Source organism: Scatophagus argus, chromosome 13 (genome assembly GCF_020382885.2).
Source record: "Scatophagus argus isolate fScaArg1 chromosome 13, fScaArg1.pri, whole genome shotgun sequence".
Classification (NCBI taxonomy): domain Eukaryota; kingdom Metazoa; phylum Chordata; class Actinopteri; family Scatophagidae; genus Scatophagus; species Scatophagus argus.
The window spans coordinates 20,643,510-20,661,290 of record NC_058505.1 but is presented as its reverse complement, the minus strand read 5'-3'; the positions used below and the strand labels follow the sequence as shown (position 1 = coordinate 20,661,290).

The window sequence follows — 17,781 nt, the reverse complement described above, 5'->3', positions numbered from 1 at the left end:
ACTAGGTTATAGCCATTAGCATTATATTATTAAAGCTAATTTGCATTTAAAATTGTAGAATTTATGTCACCATTATAACTTGCAGGTAAAACACTGAAGCTATGCATATCACTGCACACAGCTTCAACAAGTCCTGTAAGCAAGGCAACAAGCATGTCAGGACACGGTTGCTGCAACAGAGGTTGAACATCTGTTTTATCTGAGGAGGTTCAGATCTTTCAGTGTATATGTAACCTAGCCCATGCACTGCCTCTGGTGTCTCTCTGCACCCGGAGACTCTGCGTTGTGTTTTTGTTTGGGTTGTTGTGCGAGTGTAACGCAGAAGGACAAGCCGGACACACGGTGGCAATTGATCATGGCGTTGAGTGCACCGTTCATTTTCACAATCTCAGCTGGCGGCTTTGCTCCTTTCACATATCAAAAAAAAACATTTTTTACACCTCAGTATGTTGTATAAAGCAACTCTATGACATCTACAATGAAGCGCTGTATTTCCACCAATTCACAAATGACCGAAACTGGGAAGCTAGCACATGTGCGACTCAAAACTAGCCACGGCCGACATAAGCATAAAAACATATAGTTAACTGAAGTTATACATTCCCAAACTTCTTCAGGCCCTTCATGTTCATTTCAACACACATAGAGTTTATACAGAATAACTTTACAACTGTTAATAGTCCTAATATTCACATATCAAAAAAACCATCAAAGCAAATTGGCGCTCGTGCCTTAAAATACGGTGGCCTGTAAGGACAAATGGCCCCATCCTCTAAACCCCCTGAGGGGAGAAATATAACAGCACCATTTATTAACCGAAACAGGAGACTGCCCTACATATACAACAAAATACTAAAGGTTTTCTACTAGTTTGTGATGGCAAATATAATCTATTGTGCTGACACGCAAATTCGTGAAGCGTTCCTCATTTTTTGGGGGCAGCCGTGGCCTAGAGGTTGGAGAAGCGGCTTGTGATCCGAGGATCACCGTTTCGATTCCCCCACCGGACGGGCAGGAAAAATTTGGGTGTGGTGGAGTGATTAATGCGATAAATGCTCCCCCACCTCCCATTAGCCAGCTGATGTGCCCTTGAGCAAGGCACTTAACCCCCCCCAATATGCTCCCTTGGTGCTTGATGCAGCCCACTGCTCCTGTGTGTGTTTCACTGCATGTAATTTGCCGGGTGTTGCATGTGTGTGTTCAACTAAGGATGGGTCAAATGCAGAAGACGAATTCAGTGTGTGTATGTAAAAATATATATACTGCCAATAAAGCTGATTCTTCTTCTTCTTCTTCTTCTTGTGCTGTGGTCTGCTTGTGGAGAAGCATCCATAATGCCAGCAGAATCAATAAATCACTAACCAGTAACGAGGAGGTCACTGAACCGCTCTTTTCTGCGCAAATTGTTAACATCCATACTATCTCTCTCTATCTATTTATCTCTCTCTGTCTTTAGAGTAGCCAGTTAACCTAACAAGCTTGTTTTTGGGACTGACTGACAGAAAGGCCCAGGCCTTGAATTACTCTATTATAACGCAGACCAGATGCTTATGAGTTTATAAGCTTGCACCTTGGTGATGTAACTGGAGGATCAACCAAGGGCATTAACTTTGCCTATGTAACAATAATTAGTGTTTAAAGTCATATTGGAGTAGTCTTTCCAAAGCATGATTGTACTGAATGCTGGGTAGTAGCTGGGCCTTTCCACCAAAATAGTTTTATGTACACAAAACAACCTGGTCTTGGGAAGGGTTACACAGAGATTTAAATTATGTTATAAAAAAAAAGGAGTATTACACAGAATCTTAAAATCTATGTGATCTGACTGAAATTGACAGTAATTCTTGTATACATCCATAACATAATTCCCACTGGCCTCTTTATATACATAAATCTGTCATAGATAATCAATTATTGAACTATTATGAACATGTTGCAGTGCCATTAATAACACATGATTTTTGCAATTAGAATCAGCAGTTCTCTCAAAGACTCACCTGTCATTTCAAGATACTCTTGTGGAAGATGTCTCAAACAATCTGTGTTGTTGTTCAAAGCCTGTGATTTTTTTTTTTTTTTTTTGGAAAAGAATAGAAAATTGTGAATTGTTAAAAATATATGCCACACTATTACATATTAAGTGAAATTTGCATATACCTGCAAATATTTTAATGTATGACAATGAGCCTTTCAGAATATTTTATGTCATAAGTAATAAGTTATAAGTAAGAGTAAGATAATAAGTAAGATATACTACAATATCTAATATGTATAACAAGAATAATAATCAAAAGGGAAGCTTTTTCAAATTTTCTCTCAAAAAACAGTGGCCATGACAGAGCCAAAAAGTTCACTGTAAATCTCTCTCTATACTTTTTAACTATCATCACTTCATTTTTCAGAACTAACGCAGCTTGCATAACATTATACACAATATTCCTCCAATTACACATAAAAAAAACTCAAGGTATACAAATTGCCAATTGTGCATATGTCACATATAACATTTCATAACCTGAACAATACATTATTTTGCCTTATATTATAGCGTAATTCAAACCCTACCTTTTTGCGCTGTTATGAGTAACTGTTCAGTCCTTATCAACAGAAAAACCTTCTACGTTATGAGTGTCTTCCAGTTCTGACCACAAATGTGCCATCTACTAACTTAACTATCTGAATGGAGACCAGAAGAAAGGGCAAGACAAGAGGAGGACACATGGAGGCAGGGTCCAATACTCAACACCTCCTCAAGTGACCTTCAGTAAATAACAAGCATTCTAACAATAGCAACCTCATCTGAAACTGTAGCTGGATCAGATTTCCAACTTAAGAGAGACAAGGTGCCTCACACCTTCCCTTGCGTGTGCATGTGATTTCAGAAGTCAGAGACACAAGAACTGTGGACAGCTGGGAATGGGACCTTTGATGGTGGGCTGACTGCTACACTAACGCTTGGAATAGATTAGAGCTAAGTAAAGGAGTTCAGAAATCTGGTATGGAGGCAAACACATTGTCAACATTATGTAGGTCCACTATGTGGAGGACAAACTAAAGACATCTTGTTGTTACCTAGGCTAAACAAGGTTTGCTGATAAGTATCAAGGCCTGCTTAGTGTCCTTCAGAACATCTATCTATCTATCTATCTAGTAGACAAAAGCATTGGACCATTACACCAAGGAACCACCACTTTCCACTTTTCTAAGAAGGCTTTCCACAAGATTAGAGAGTATTTCTATGGGAATTTTTGCATTCATGCAGTAGAGCATTTGCGAGGTCAGGCACTAATGTTGGACAAAAAGGCCTGGCTCAAAATCTCTGTTCCAGCTCATCTCCACGGTGTGGGCCAGTCAAGTTCTTCCACACCAAACTCAAGCAACCACGTCTTTAATGACCTTGTGGAAACACTAAGATTTCTTCACTGGATTTTAAGAGCTTAACCCAACTCCTGAGAAACAGCCTCATACCACACCTGAATTCAGTAATAAAGGGGTGTGTCCAAATACATTTGTCTTCATCATGACTTTTGCCTATCTCCAAAGGTTTTCACCTTTCTTCAAATGTTTGGTGTAACAGCAGGTCAGAGACAGTGAACTGCAACTTAAAGTCAGAACACAAAATGTTCACTGTAAATAAATGTAAACTGTGATACAGTTTGGAGGTAAAAGTACTTCTTCACATAGTTCCTGTTCTCTTTATCAGATAGTGGTACACCTGTTGCTGCGCCTCTCCATGTAAAAACACTTCAATGATACACTCTTCCGCTGTGCGTCATAAGCTGTCCACTAATTCATCACTGCTGTGAAAGCAGCTGGCAGGAATTTCGCAGGTTATCTTTGTGCTCAAGGATACAACCCGATGGCAGAAGACGAGGACAAGGGTAGCAGCAAGGGTATAACCCCCTTCTGAAACTCTACAAACCCTTTTTAAACATATAGTGGTGTAATGCTACTTTCACAGCTATTTTAATTGATGACTTGTCCATTAAACACACACCTAGATGGTTTGGTGAGCGAGACATAATTAGTAACCAAGGTATACATGCATATGATTGTCATTATTCCATTTCCGCAACGCGTCCAAAGTCAGGCTCAGGCACTAACATCCAAGAGCAGTTTAAGATCTGCAGTTCCATACAAATGCCTGCATCACCATCATCATCATCACAGCAGTCGCAAAATACATTTAGCAAATTCATTTTAGAAAAATGATGGTATGCAACCTATTGGGCATAAATACCACACTATTAAAACACTTCATCAGTCCATCACTATTGCTTATCAAAACATTATTCCATATATTTCATGCCAAATGATCTTCAAAATTGTTTACACAAAAGAGTGTATGAGTCAATGGCTGAGTGTGACCTACTACTGGTTAAAAGTGTCAACAAGTAAGTACACTACACCACACTGGTGAATATGTAAAATGTGAATTAATGTAGAAGAAAACGCATAACTGTGACACTGTAAGTGGTATTTTGCTCATCTTTTTATTTCATGATTAATATTCACATCACTGGTTAACAATTAATCACAATGAACATCTCTTTCATACCAAATATTCAGAACTGAAGGGGGAGATGAGCTCTATCTAATAGGACAGATGCCTCTAACAACCAGCAGTTTGTTTGTAGTCTTCTGCATGCTCTTCCTATAGTGTTGTGCCCTACAGAATAATACAGCACACACTACAGTGGATCCACTCCACAGTGCTGAAAAGTAAATTCTTTTGCCTAATTTCCTTTCAGTTTGTAATGGCAGAATTGCACATGTGACTAAAAAATCTGGAACACTCTAAATAAAGCATACCAAAGCAATGAAATCAATATTTTTTCTTACAAAGCAGCACAGATCCCCAATTTTATGCTGTCCTTCACAAATAAACATTTGGATTATTGGTTTTCCTGGACTAGCATCTTGTAAAAGACACAAGGAGAGAAAATTACTTTTCAGTACTGTGATGCTGATAAACCTCTGTAGGTGGGGGACACAGCTAAGGGCTCCAGGTGCATAACTACCAACACTCTCCTTTACTCTGGATTTACCCTTTTTCCAGTTACAGCTCAGAGAAACAGCTGTCTCTCTCTTAAAAGGACAATTCAAGTTCAAACGTACTGTTTGAGCTCAGCATTCATCGATTTATCTTATGTTTTTTCCCCATTATTCTCAGACTTGCTTGTTGACTTCGAAAAGATAATCTTCTTCCCTTAGTCTTCCCTTAATTCAGCCCTGTGTTGGTAGGTATGTCAATGTGTCTATAAAGGAGCTGTCTAATACAGAATATCACTTTCTACCACATGCCAAAAGACTAAGTCTGGTTAGTCTAACAGAGGGGGTGGAAGGCGGGAGAAAGGGTTGACCAGTGTGTGTCAGGTGTTATATGTACAGGAGTGCCTTTCAAACTAAAGTGGAAACCAATCAGATTGTTTCTTTCTGCTTTATTACAGTTTGACAAGCAATTCTGAAGTGTGTTATATTGTTTTCTGTGATTCCAGGTTTTCTTTCTGTAATATTTAGTGTTAAGTCCACATACCAGACCATACCAAATGCGACACACACGGTCTCCCTTCCTTCCTGTCAATTTGAATCTGGTAAATAGTGTTTCCATATGTGATCTATTTTCCAAAACAGAACAGAGACAAACCTCATACATGTATTCGTAATCTAGCATCTTTAATACATTTTAAAAACATTCTTGAAACTTCAGCAGCCCTTTTCTTGGAGGAAAAAAGGCAGACTCTGAAACAGGAAAAAGTACACTTTTCCTTTCTTATGCTTTCAGTCTCATAATAATGTTAACCTTAACAGTAACAGGTTTATGAATTTGAAAGCTCATCTGTCAACATCCACAACATCCTGTTAAGATTTTTTTTTTATTTACTTATTTGAGTTACTTCAGGAGTGATAAAAACATGGTGTAAACTATATACAAGGGACAGTGTGAGAAAAAAGTGGAAGGGTGGTATTCAAGCACAATAACTAGGGAATCACACAGTTCTGAAAGGATGTCAGAGTACATCTGGTTATTACCTTTTGTCCAAGCTGCAAAGATGCAACATCAATATATTCTACAAATAACCATTTTGGTTACTATTCAGTGAAAAAACTCTGTGTTAAATCTTAAGGTGACCCATTGGTCCTCTAACCTGATATCTCAAGGGAAGATCGGAACCATCATCTCTATTGGATAGCTCCATGTGCAACTGCTTCAGGGGGGTGGGGGGGGTTGGAGCCTATCCCAGCTGACTATGGGCGAGAGGTGGGGTTTACCCTGGACTGGAAGCCAGTCAATCACAGGGCTGATGCACAAAAACAGATAACCACACATGAACACACTCACGCTTAGAGACACTGTAGAGTAGGCAATTAATGTGCATGTTTTTGGGATTGTGGGAGGAAGTCGGAGTACCTGGAGAGAACCCACACAGGCACAGGGAGAACATGCAAACTCCACATAAGGGCCCAGATCTTATGTCTGCCTAAAGTCTGTCTTACAGGTCACAGAATAAACCTCACAGGCTTGGATGCTTCTAATTAAGAATAATTACCAGTGCAGCATTGGCTACAAGTTACTTGCTGTCACTGTTTTAGGACAATGAAAATCCCTTACAATCTCTTAACATATTGTATGCTAAAGGGTGAAATTCATTCATGACAAAACATTCTGTACAACGTAATTTTGATGCCAGTCCTCCCAAAACATATCAAATAAGTCTCCTCAGAGAACAGCATGGTCCTTTAACTGACTAAAAACTTTGCCCATTTAGAAAATGTGACTTTGTAGCTTGGACAGACAGTACTAATCAGTGAATGTTGACAGGAACAACATGAGAGCAAACCGGAGAGTTGAAAGTTAAACCATCATAGCCAAAAGTACAACAGCGATGACCAAAGTTCCAATAAAATCCTCTAAGCTAACCAAGATAAAGGGCACCAGTGTGTTGTCCACTTTACGCAACATCAGGTCATCCCACCATAAGCCAACATACGCTTACACTGAGCTTCCAACACACATTAAGACTACAACTTGCTCCAACACACAAACCATGGTCAACACCTATCAAAGTGCTTTCATCCCTTTGTTCTTCTATTCCCGAAGAAAGATTCACATTATCATTTTCATATCTGACCCACACATCAGTCATGTATCATGTTTGCATTTAGGCAACTCATGGGAATGATTTGGAAGGAACAGTACAATATTAAATATGCTTGTATGTTACTTTTAGTTTTAGTTATTGTCGACTATTTGATCACTTGCTCATTGATTATCTTAAGTACCTAACTACCAAGACTGTTTTGCTCCCAAAAGCACACATGTACAGTACACAGTTGACAAAGTTTTACCAATATACAGTAAAGCAACTTTTTTTTCACTTCAGTGCATCAATAAATGAACAATACTGTGTTCAAAGTGCACAATGCCTTTGAGCTTTAAGGGGAACTGTACATAACTAATATGATTTAGATAGTATTAAGTATTCTAGACACAACAATATAGTTTGGCCGTCAAGGCTTATTTAAATGAAAACAGTATGTAATTTTACCGAAGCTTCTGGTGATGTAAGGTTTCTCACTCAGCCTTTGTTAAGTCATGGAGCCAGACTATCAGTGTTCCAGAGGCTAAGCAGCGCTCTCTACAGGATGGATGCAGTAGTAACACTTCACACATCTGACAACTACGGCAACACACCACAAACACGTCACTAATCCTTCATAGTTTCAGCGGAGACCGACCCAGCCTTTAATGCACAATGCATAGTATAACAGTGAGTATACAAGGCCTTCTCCATCAAGATGGCTGTTTCTACTCATCTTACTGTTGTGACACATAACAATGCTTTTGGTCTATAAATCAAAGTCACATCACAGTGTTGTTTTAATGAAATCTAAAATGTCAAACCTGAATTTAGGTGATTTCTTAAAATAATACAAAAAGTTGAAAAAAATGTTGCTTTTTTTCCCTCCACACTAGATCATTTAAGACATCTAACAATTGTCAAAACTGAGCAAAAATAATGTCCTTTACAACTTTATGCCTATTTCTCATCAACAATTGTGAGTTTACTACAACCATTTCAATGTTTTCATTGCTTGAAATTGAGTCTGTATTTTACAAGTACAGATTTGTTCACTAGATGGTCCAAACCACAGTATATGCAGGCTGTTCTTGCTTCTGCTTTACTAAATACTGCTGCATTCATGGCATTTTGGAGCTGGTAAACTGCTGTCCAGTGTAGTAACATATTTACTACTAGAAATGCTCACCTAGTTATCACTTCAAGTGGCTTGATAGTAGCCTAGAGTTTAACCTGCTGAACAGTCTCTAATAAATAAATCCGTACATCACTACAACATTGCAAAGAAATGGCCAATTTCAGTCTTGCCACGAATGTAACACTATTCCCTTCAACTGACAGGTCTTCCTGCAAGTGAACCAGTTCCTCGCTTAACTACCTATTAACTTCAGTAGTTGTTCTCTGTCCGTGTCCATCCCTCTCTGTTTGTATGTCACGCGTACATGTAGGTAACAAGAGGCGTTCCTAACTAAGATCACTGTACTGCTGTCAGACAGTTAGGTAGAGGAAAAGGACGAAAAATAGGCAGGATAAAGCGAGTCTATGATGAAAATGTGTGACAATGGGTATGATAGGAACAACACACCAACACAGCTCATCATTGTTTTAACAATATCAGCATAGACCACCAAAATACAATAAAGAGTTGGTTTCATTCTAGAACAAAGAAATGCTTCTATGAATAGCATACCGTTTTTATATTAGGGTGCTGATTTGTGTTTGTATCATACTGTATGTGTGTATATATGGGGATTTCTGAGTGTGAATATGTGTGCATGCACACCAACAAGTGTGTGTGTGTGTGCTTTCCTGTAGATGTAAATCTGTGCTCATGTGAAAGTGTGTTTGTGTGTGAAGAAAGTTAGCAGGTTTCACAGAGAGGATTCTAAGACGCACTGGCTATTGGGATGACTTCTTCTAGCCCCACCCCCTCTACACTGGGGTGAACCACATGCCCAGGAAGCGCCACTTGTGCTTGTCTGTCTGTCTGTCTCTAATAGCCACATATGAACTGTAAATGCTAGACACAGCTCAGGGTGACAGCTGGGGTCCCTCACAGGAAAGTCTTTTGGTGTGTAAGTGGCACTGTGGGATACAATGGAGTGTGGGAACCAAAGAGTTATGGTGCAGGGGAAGAGGGTTACATTGTGCCGTGACAGAGACAGTCTCATTGAAAAGATTAAGAGTAAGAGTAAGAGTAAAGGGTTTAGTGCCATTGTTATGCCATACAAGGGGACTGACATATGAGTGTGAGCTTATTCAGAATAAATGCTTAAGGGCTTATATATGTCTTACACTGAAAGTCAGTTGTTTAAGGTGCTTTTTGGTTTTTTTTTTCCTTTTTTCTTTTACTATCATCAACCCAAACTGAACGACACTGCAGCGCTGAAACGTCCACGGTAGTCTGTGCACTTGTGCTAAAAATCATGTGACCAGAACTAATCTAAATGAAAGAGGATCAGTTTCATGAGCAGAATGAAATGTTAAGTAACATTAAGAAGCGCTACCATGCTCGATGTCTCAAGAGGTGTGTCATAAATTCTGCAGACCTGACCTGTGTAAAACAAATATGACATAATATTCAAGCTATTGTATCCCAGGAAGACTACTAGGGAAGCTAACGGGAATCTGCATGAAGACTAAACGAATAAAGAATAAAGAATAGTGTAGTGAATTAAGGCCTAGTCACACCAGAAAGTGGCTTGGTAAAATTTGTTTGCGCACCTTCCTTAGGAATATGTGGTTATACTAAAGCTTGGTGACTTACTACTTGCAAGGCTAGTTAGCAAATTACTGTGGCAAGCTGCTAAGACCCTAACCAGCTCTCTCAGGTTTTTATACTTTCTCTCTGAACTGTGCTGTTCACTACCCCTAGCAATTTGTTCTCAGGACTGTACATCATTTTCTTTCACTTACTGAAAACAGGTATTGAAGAAATCTAGCAAGCCTGCTCATTAATAGTTAGCGAGCTTGTTAGTACAGTTATTCACTGGAGAATATGCTCACACAGTTTATTCAGACATGTATTTGTACAATGAACTCCTAACTGTCTGCAAACCACTCCTCTTCTGTGCAGCAGCTTATACGCCAACAGAGGTGGGTAAGTAAGATTAGTTGACTATGCAAATTAGTGTGTCATAATTCACTAAGTTGAACTTGATGCAAAAGACTGGCACAGTTTTGCTTTGCCTGCATGACTGAAACAACTGATCATTACGATTTCATTGTAATAAATCGTTTGCCATGACATCTTGCCATTTTAATTGAGACTTTGCACAGCAGTTTGTGACACTGTGGTTGGTACTGTCCACGGCAAAAAAAAAAAAAACATACAATGTTTGTGCTACATACAATATACTGTGCATTAATGCTTTTATAATGCTTGACTAAGAAGTGCAACAGCAAGCAGTTTAAGGTATTACAATTGAGGGTTAAATACTCCTATTTAAAATAACTCCTTCACCTTGAATTTGTTTTGACTACTTCAGACTTAAATACTGTGATCTTAACTTAAAAAAATATCTGGCTTCAAGATTAAAAATCTGTGTTCAGTTCTAAATCCTTTTTGAGTTAAATCTACTCAGAAAGGCGACAGAGCTCCATCGTCAGCTTACCCACCTCTCTTGATTATCATGCACTAACATCATTAAGTGTTTCTAAGTGTAGTAAGAGTTGCCTGCTTTATTGTGGCTTCTAAATTTCCTAGTTTCAACGACTGCATCTTTTCTTTAAACACAGCACAGGAATTGTCTGACATCATAAAAGCTTCTGCACTGACTTCCTGCACTTATTTCGAACTTATTCGATATCTTCAGATCTATTTCCTATCTTCTCCAACAGTTTCCCCTTTACTGTACATAATCCCATGTCCTCTGCACCGGTCACTGCTAATTGCAAGTATCACAACATTAATAGTCCAGAGATAAAGAAGCCTTATGGTAATATAGTTAGGGGAGACAAACTGGTGCATTGATACTAAGAGACGTAATGGGAGATACTGTTTGATGAGTGAGCTGTAGAATTATCGATAATGAGACAATGTGCAGTGCTGTAGAGACTGTAGATTTTGAAATAAATGCTGAGAGGTTGGAAATCTGGAATGCGTTGACTTAAAGCAGATTTGACTGCTGGCCAGTAGCAGGCTGTGATCTGGAGCTAGGTGAACACGAACTGGGGATGGAGGTGGAGAAAATAGCAGTCCCAGCACGGGTGTGCTAAAGAAGGTGGAGGATCAAAGTGGATTTAAATTGTGAAGGTCTGCAAGAGGAACCACAGATTAGCCCAAGGTGGTAGAGATCTCAGGCAGGGGTGTGTGCTATCCAAGGACAGTGTAAATTTTCCAAGAAGGAATCTATGCTCAGTATATTTCCAAACAGCACTGACTACTATAGTGGATTTATCGCAGTGGGGTTGTTGCATTTGGGGTTTGAGGTTGAAGTCCTCTAAATCGGTGCTTAAAAGGGAAATTTATCAGTTGAGAAGCGGATGGAACCCCACATGGAGAAACACAGACAAACAACAAGTGCTCCTCTCTGCGGTAGGTCAACTCGAGGGCATTGAGAGGTCAAAGGTCAGGGTTGATAGCAGGAAGCTGGCAGGCGGACCCCAGAGAAACACTGAGAGGCGATCGGTCAGTTCGGTGCTGCGGTGGGCAAGATGAAGGACGGGGCCAGAGGGAAGTGACTGCGCCGTGGTAGGTTGGTTGGTTGGTTGATTGGTGAGTTGGCGAACGCCATGAATGTCCCACCAAAATCTACCGGTCACTGGGACTCAGTCTGTGAAGGGGAATAAACTGGATTAAGAAAACAGGAGGTAACCAACAGACAAAACAAAAAAGAAGTTGAAAAAATGACAGAAAGATGATGCTGGGACAAGGGTGGACAATTTAGCTTTAATTTACCAGATGGTCTCTCGCTAATAGAGTCTAGGGCTATCTGGGGCTGGTTCATATTAATTATGGGTCAAATTATAAAATATGCCTGTTTTTATTTTATTAACACTACAGCCATCCATCAATTAGACCAAGTCTGGCAACCACATCAGGTGGCAGAAGTCCGTTGTCCCTCTGAACTCAGAGTGTGGAGGCCAGCTGCAGTGCCAGAGATGAATTTATCCATTAAGACTGGCCAATCTTTACTCTGTAGGTCCCTTCATAATTTCATTTTGTAACAAAGTGTCTGCTGTTTTTACCTCTCCACTCCATCAGACACGTAGCAGAGAGCAGGCACACACATGCATGCATACAGTCTCTGCTCATTTATTGTAAATTGTATCTGTAATCGACCATTTACAAAACCTATGAACAGTAACGGTAGCAACTGTAACCAGGCATGTTCTATATGCTGAAATGGTGTTAATGTGGCAAGATTTTTGAGTCTGGAGGTTGTTGTATTTTTTTCTCACATTTTCAAAACCAAAAACACACATGCAAAAGAATAAGGAATGGATGAAACAGTGGCTTTATCTGCTCTAACACAAGCTGAAGTGTTCTTTACAAATTAACCTCCTATATCATTATATGAGTATGCAGGTTACATAGAAACATAGTGGCTCTCTCCGAGTCTTAAGTGCATTACAGCAACTCCAGCCAAAGCTTGTATTACATGGAGATATGTTTAATTGAAACCAAACTCCAAAGATTATTCTTCATCAAAAGCAATGAAACATATCTACGTGTAATCTTTGTGTTGCCTGAGGCAACAATTAACATTTCAATCACATTTCATATGATCTGATTCGCATATAGCCAGAATAGCGGTATACTGTACAGTGTTTATTTTAAAACTGTTAATTTACAACTCTTTCTATTTTTGAAACTCTTTTGCACACTTTTTGCACTCTATTCTGTTCTTGTGAGCTGCCATGACAAGAGAATTTCCCCACTGTGGGATCAATAAAGTTCATCTTATCTTATCTATAATCTATAACACAGTACAATGGACAGTACACAGAACAATGGTGCTCATTAATTTGCATGTCCTTTAAATGGCTTATCAGCTTGTGAAGATGCTGAGTCTTGGATACGTAGCTGTAGCCTTAGTTCATTAGCATGATACATTAAACATTACCTGGAAACATTAAAAAGTCAACTTGGAGGCAGAGTTTTCAACCAGGTCATGAAGTCTTAGATCTAACTAGATGCAGCTAATATAAATGAGAAGCTTTCTTTTGTCAATCAAGGACCCATTGCTAAAAACCGATTGCGAACGAACAGTGGTTATCATTCTGAACTACACTCATAAGTAAAGGGGGTGGGGCTTAGCTCGTGGTCAGTTGACTATAATCACAGACGAGCACCTCAGTGCTTTTGAAAGTGATTACTCTGTGTCTGCATTTACCCACTTGTCTCAGCAATGCGTTTGTCTATGCTAAGGGGCTCCCTCAGTCCGTCTCCTCCAAAAGGAGAAGGTGTGGGCTCCTTCACCCCATTTTCCTTGGCAACACCTCCTGGTGCTGTCGCCTTAGCGGCTGCTGGTCCTGTTGTTGGAGGTGAAGATGTCTTCTCCTCTGTTTTCTCCTCCTGTAGCCAAACAGAGACACAAGTGCAGACACACACACGCACACGCACACACACACAAAGGACACTGTGTTTTCTTTCACAGGGTACTACCTCATGCTACCACACCATCTAGTGGTGTCAGTCAGCAAAAGCACAATGACTCAGCAGAACCAGAGAAGTTAAACTCTAATTTCCCAGGCTGGGATCAATAAAATCTCTCTCTCTCTCTCTATCTATCTATCTATCTATCTATTAACTGTTGATATTAATGACAGTGCTAAAGTTTGACCTTGTGTCCATTGGTCTGTCCATTGCCTGGTCCCACGTTGTCCATAGATCCAACCTTAGACTTAGCTTTAATGTTTAGCTTATGGGACTCAATCTTCACATCACCTCCACCTGAGGTAAAAGAGACGATCAGGACGCGACCAGCATTGAATCAAACAAAATAAAAAGGGAGAATATAGGGAGAAATAGAAGTTTTAGGGCCGACCTGGCTTGTGTTTGATGTTGTCCTTGGAGCCACATTTGGATGTCACTTTGCTTACATCAACCTTCTTATTGAGAATCTGCACCTGGGAAAGAGGAGAGATCATAACGTAGCTTGTTTATACTAACTCATAAAGACGCTGCATCCTGTACAAGGTATTTTTACTCCAGCGTCGACTCTAACCACTTCAGGAAACTGCCATCTATTATCATGCATCACCTGATGCATTTACATAGAAGATGACATTCGGGAAATGAACACATGACAGCAAATGCTGGATTCCCTTCTCCTGTTTCACTGGCTACTCTGCCCTGTTTTATTATCACTGAGGGTGAGCCCTTGTTTTGTTAGGCTGGTAAGTGATGCTATATTTATGCAGATAAAGAGGACAGGCTATAATTGGAGGATGGAAGAAGGCAGGTATTAGATCGTTATCACATCATGAGCGTGTGTGCTCAGGACTGCAAGGCGTAATCCTGATTAATCTGATGGCAGCTGGCACTGATGGATTTTAAGACCAGGTGACCCGCCTGACAGTGTGTGGTAAGATCAACTGCACTAACATATTTGATGACAGATAGAAGGACTAGCAGCCAGTGGACTGTGACCCCCAGCTCTGTTAAACTGTTAGGAGCAAACAAACCATGATTAGTGCTGATTGTGTGATTGACACAAGAGTTCATTATGAGAGAGGTTAAGGGCCCATGTCCAGCTAGCCAATGCTAAGTAAAAGCAACAGGTATCATTTTTCTATATGACCACATCCACTTCAACTACCCGTCAATGCTTTTCTGCTAGAAAAAACGCAATGTGGAAATAGTGCCCAATATATTAATGACCTGATTTTGTGTTTAGAATATAAACACAGCTAATTTAAATATTCATGTTATGTTATTCATTATGTATCTAGACCAAGGAAACACACCAGTGACTACAGATCACTTTTTATATTAGTCCAACTTCATAATGTGTCAGGTCAACTACAGTACAGATTTGCACAGTACCCCTGTACTGTAATCCACAGGGGGTTCTGTTGGTTTGTATTTGCTGTTTGCTTACTTGATATGTTTTGGAACATAATTTTGCATGTTTCCTTCTTTTTTTTCCCCTTTTTTACATTTACATGTAAAACAGCAATAAATAAAAAGTACACCTAATGCAACTAAGGCAGGCAAAAACAAACAAGACAAAGTGAGGATTGAAATAAATCTAAAAAAAACAATAATAGCACATTAAAACAGTTTAGGTATTAGTGGGGCCAATCATGTGACTTTAAATTAAAATATAAATACATGATGAAGTTACATTTGCAGAGGAACGTCTTTGATAGGATCAAGCAATATCTGTATGTATTTTTTGAGATATGGAAATTATTGATTTCTCCAACTAATATTCCAACTTCCTAATTCCATTTTAGTGTTATACATTTCTGACAGTGATTAAGAGTTCTGTAAGCTTAACACTGTTTAAACCGATGAAGAGGAGGGCATATTTAAGGGCCCTCAAACAGTTGCTGACAGTGTGTTTACGCTATAGCTTTAGCTGATGCCACTACTTGGACAGTAGGTATTCCCATGATACCTTTTTCATTTTGTTTAATTAGTCTGAGACGGCAAAGTGGTGATTGTGAGAGCAGCCCAGAGACAGAATAGGATAGTGCAGCAGGTGTTTGGAGCAGATGGGGACAACATCTGGAAGGGTGGACAGAAGAACCTGTGGTCAGTTCGCTTTAAGTTCGGTCAATTCAAAATGAAAACAGAGGGAAGACAAATGTGCTAATCACAGTGCATTCATACATAATTAGCTTAAAAATGATGATCCTTTCATGTGAATGTTTGATAATTAAATCTTAAAAGCTTTCTGTATTGTTGTAAGTGATCTCCTATTGCTTCTAGCCATGATGGATTCTCACCACAGAAAACACTCAAATTTGATGTGTGCAGAGCTTTAATCAAAAGATTTATATTTATTTAAGTATGGAAAGTCAGATTGATTGGATTTCTTTCCAATAAGTATCTTCATGAAATTGCCTAAAAGGGGCTTTTGTGTGTAGTGTGGATGTTTGATTTAGCATGTTGGAACAGTCAAGTAAAGATCATACTGTATCAACGTGATAAAGGCTTAAGAATTCTGTTTACATACAGCCCAGTCTGGCATAAAAGATAGAATGTGTATCTAAATTCTTCTCTTATCCCTTTGTGACAAATCAGACCTCTTTTTGGCTGGGATAAAAAAAAGAGATTCCCAATTGATCACGATTTTGAGCAAGACAGCCAGAATGAGGCTAAATTAGCATAACAATGATATGCATCCACCCTAACCAGAGCCTGCCTCCAGCCCCAGCAGTACTTACATTGCCACCTCCAGGGACATGTTTGATATTGTCCTTGGAGCCACAGCGAGACGTGACATGGCTGAAGTCCAGCTTTTTGTGCACTATCTGAACCTAAAGACAGGCAGGCAGACACACAGACAAGCAAGGGAGTGAATAGATAGAGAGGGAAAAGAAAGATGGAAAAAAAAGGAAAGGTATGACAGGCAGACAGACAAGAGCAGCAGAGAAGAGCATATCAGCTGGCAGCTTAAGTTAACAGGAAACAGAGTAGCCTTGCTCTGTAAGTATGGAAGATAATTTGTCATTCAGATCAAATGATTCCTCTTGTTCATGAGTTCAGTTATTGTCTGCTGCATTATAGGATAATTCAGTCAGAACATGGCACTGTAAAAATGGTTTTGGGAAATTACGCAACAATATCGTGGCTCAAAATGAAGGTGCAGCTAATCAGACAGATTTTTAAAGCAAAAGTTAGTAAAGTACCAAAAGATGAGGATGCTGAGAGAATAACAATAGGGCACTTCCATAAATAACATTAACCAAAACTAATCAAGCACAGGACAAACACTGTAAGAGGAGACAAAGCACATGCAACACAATATTACACAGGACAGTCAGTGAGTTTGTGTTAAGGCATGCTGTTCTAAGCAAAGAAGCGATTGCAACAGACTGATACAGGACCATAGAAGACAGAACACTTTCCTTTTAGGGTTTGTGTTTTTATCAGCCTGTTGTTCTGCCCTGCAGTTAGTCCCATAGTCGTGAGCAAAATGACCAAAGCACAAAATCTACATGCTGCATAGTTGGGTTGGTCAAGATGTCTGGATATTCTTTAAACAATAAAGACTTGGAGAGTTTGATGCTTGGCCAAAATCATTCATGTGTTGAATGCCATCTCTTTGTCATTTTGAGGTAAAAACAAAAACAAAAAATCAAACAAACAAAAAAAACCAGCAAGGGTCATATCACATTAATACAACACAACATAAATAAATGAGTAAAAAGGAATAAATAAATTAAATGATCTAATGTTTAAATGGGCCCCAATTAATACCACATTAATACACAGATGACTAATTAAGTGAGCAGGAGGATTAAAATGACTTGCAGCTCATTAGCGCCATTGCACTAGACATGTAGCGGTGTGTCTGCTGGTTTACACCATTGACATATACAAAGATGGACAGTGCATGTCCACTTCCTCTCACTGTACAAAGTGAAGCCAAAATATCCCAGTAAACGTTCTGCCATATTGTGCTGATGAGGTCATTCTGAGCCTGACCCAACTTCAAGTAGCGAGGGGGTGGGGTTTAAGACTTATACTGAAGCTTGACACCATGGTGTGATAGAGATATTGTGGCTTCGCTTCTGGGGA

The 17,781-nt window shown here is 39.4% G+C and overlaps 1 protein-coding gene across 1 annotated transcript in view; it reads right to left on the bottom strand.

Annotated features, from left to right (window-relative positions):
* Positions 1-4,480: 4,480 nt before the first annotated feature.
* Positions 4,481-17,781, bottom strand: part of map4l (microtubule associated protein 4 like) — an 80,163-nt gene continuing 66,862 nt past the window's right edge. The window contains exons 13-17 of the mRNA XM_046407779.1: positions 16,425-16,517; positions 14,075-14,156; positions 13,871-13,980; positions 13,421-13,602; positions 4,481-11,857 (exon numbers count right to left, since the gene is read on the bottom strand). Of these exons, the coding sequence (XP_046263735.1) occupies positions 11,836-11,857; positions 13,421-13,602; positions 13,871-13,980; positions 14,075-14,156; positions 16,425-16,517 (489 nt within the window). The 3' untranslated portion in view covers positions 4,481-11,835. The remainder of the gene's footprint in view (positions 11,858-13,420; positions 13,603-13,870; positions 13,981-14,074; positions 14,157-16,424; positions 16,518-17,781) is intronic.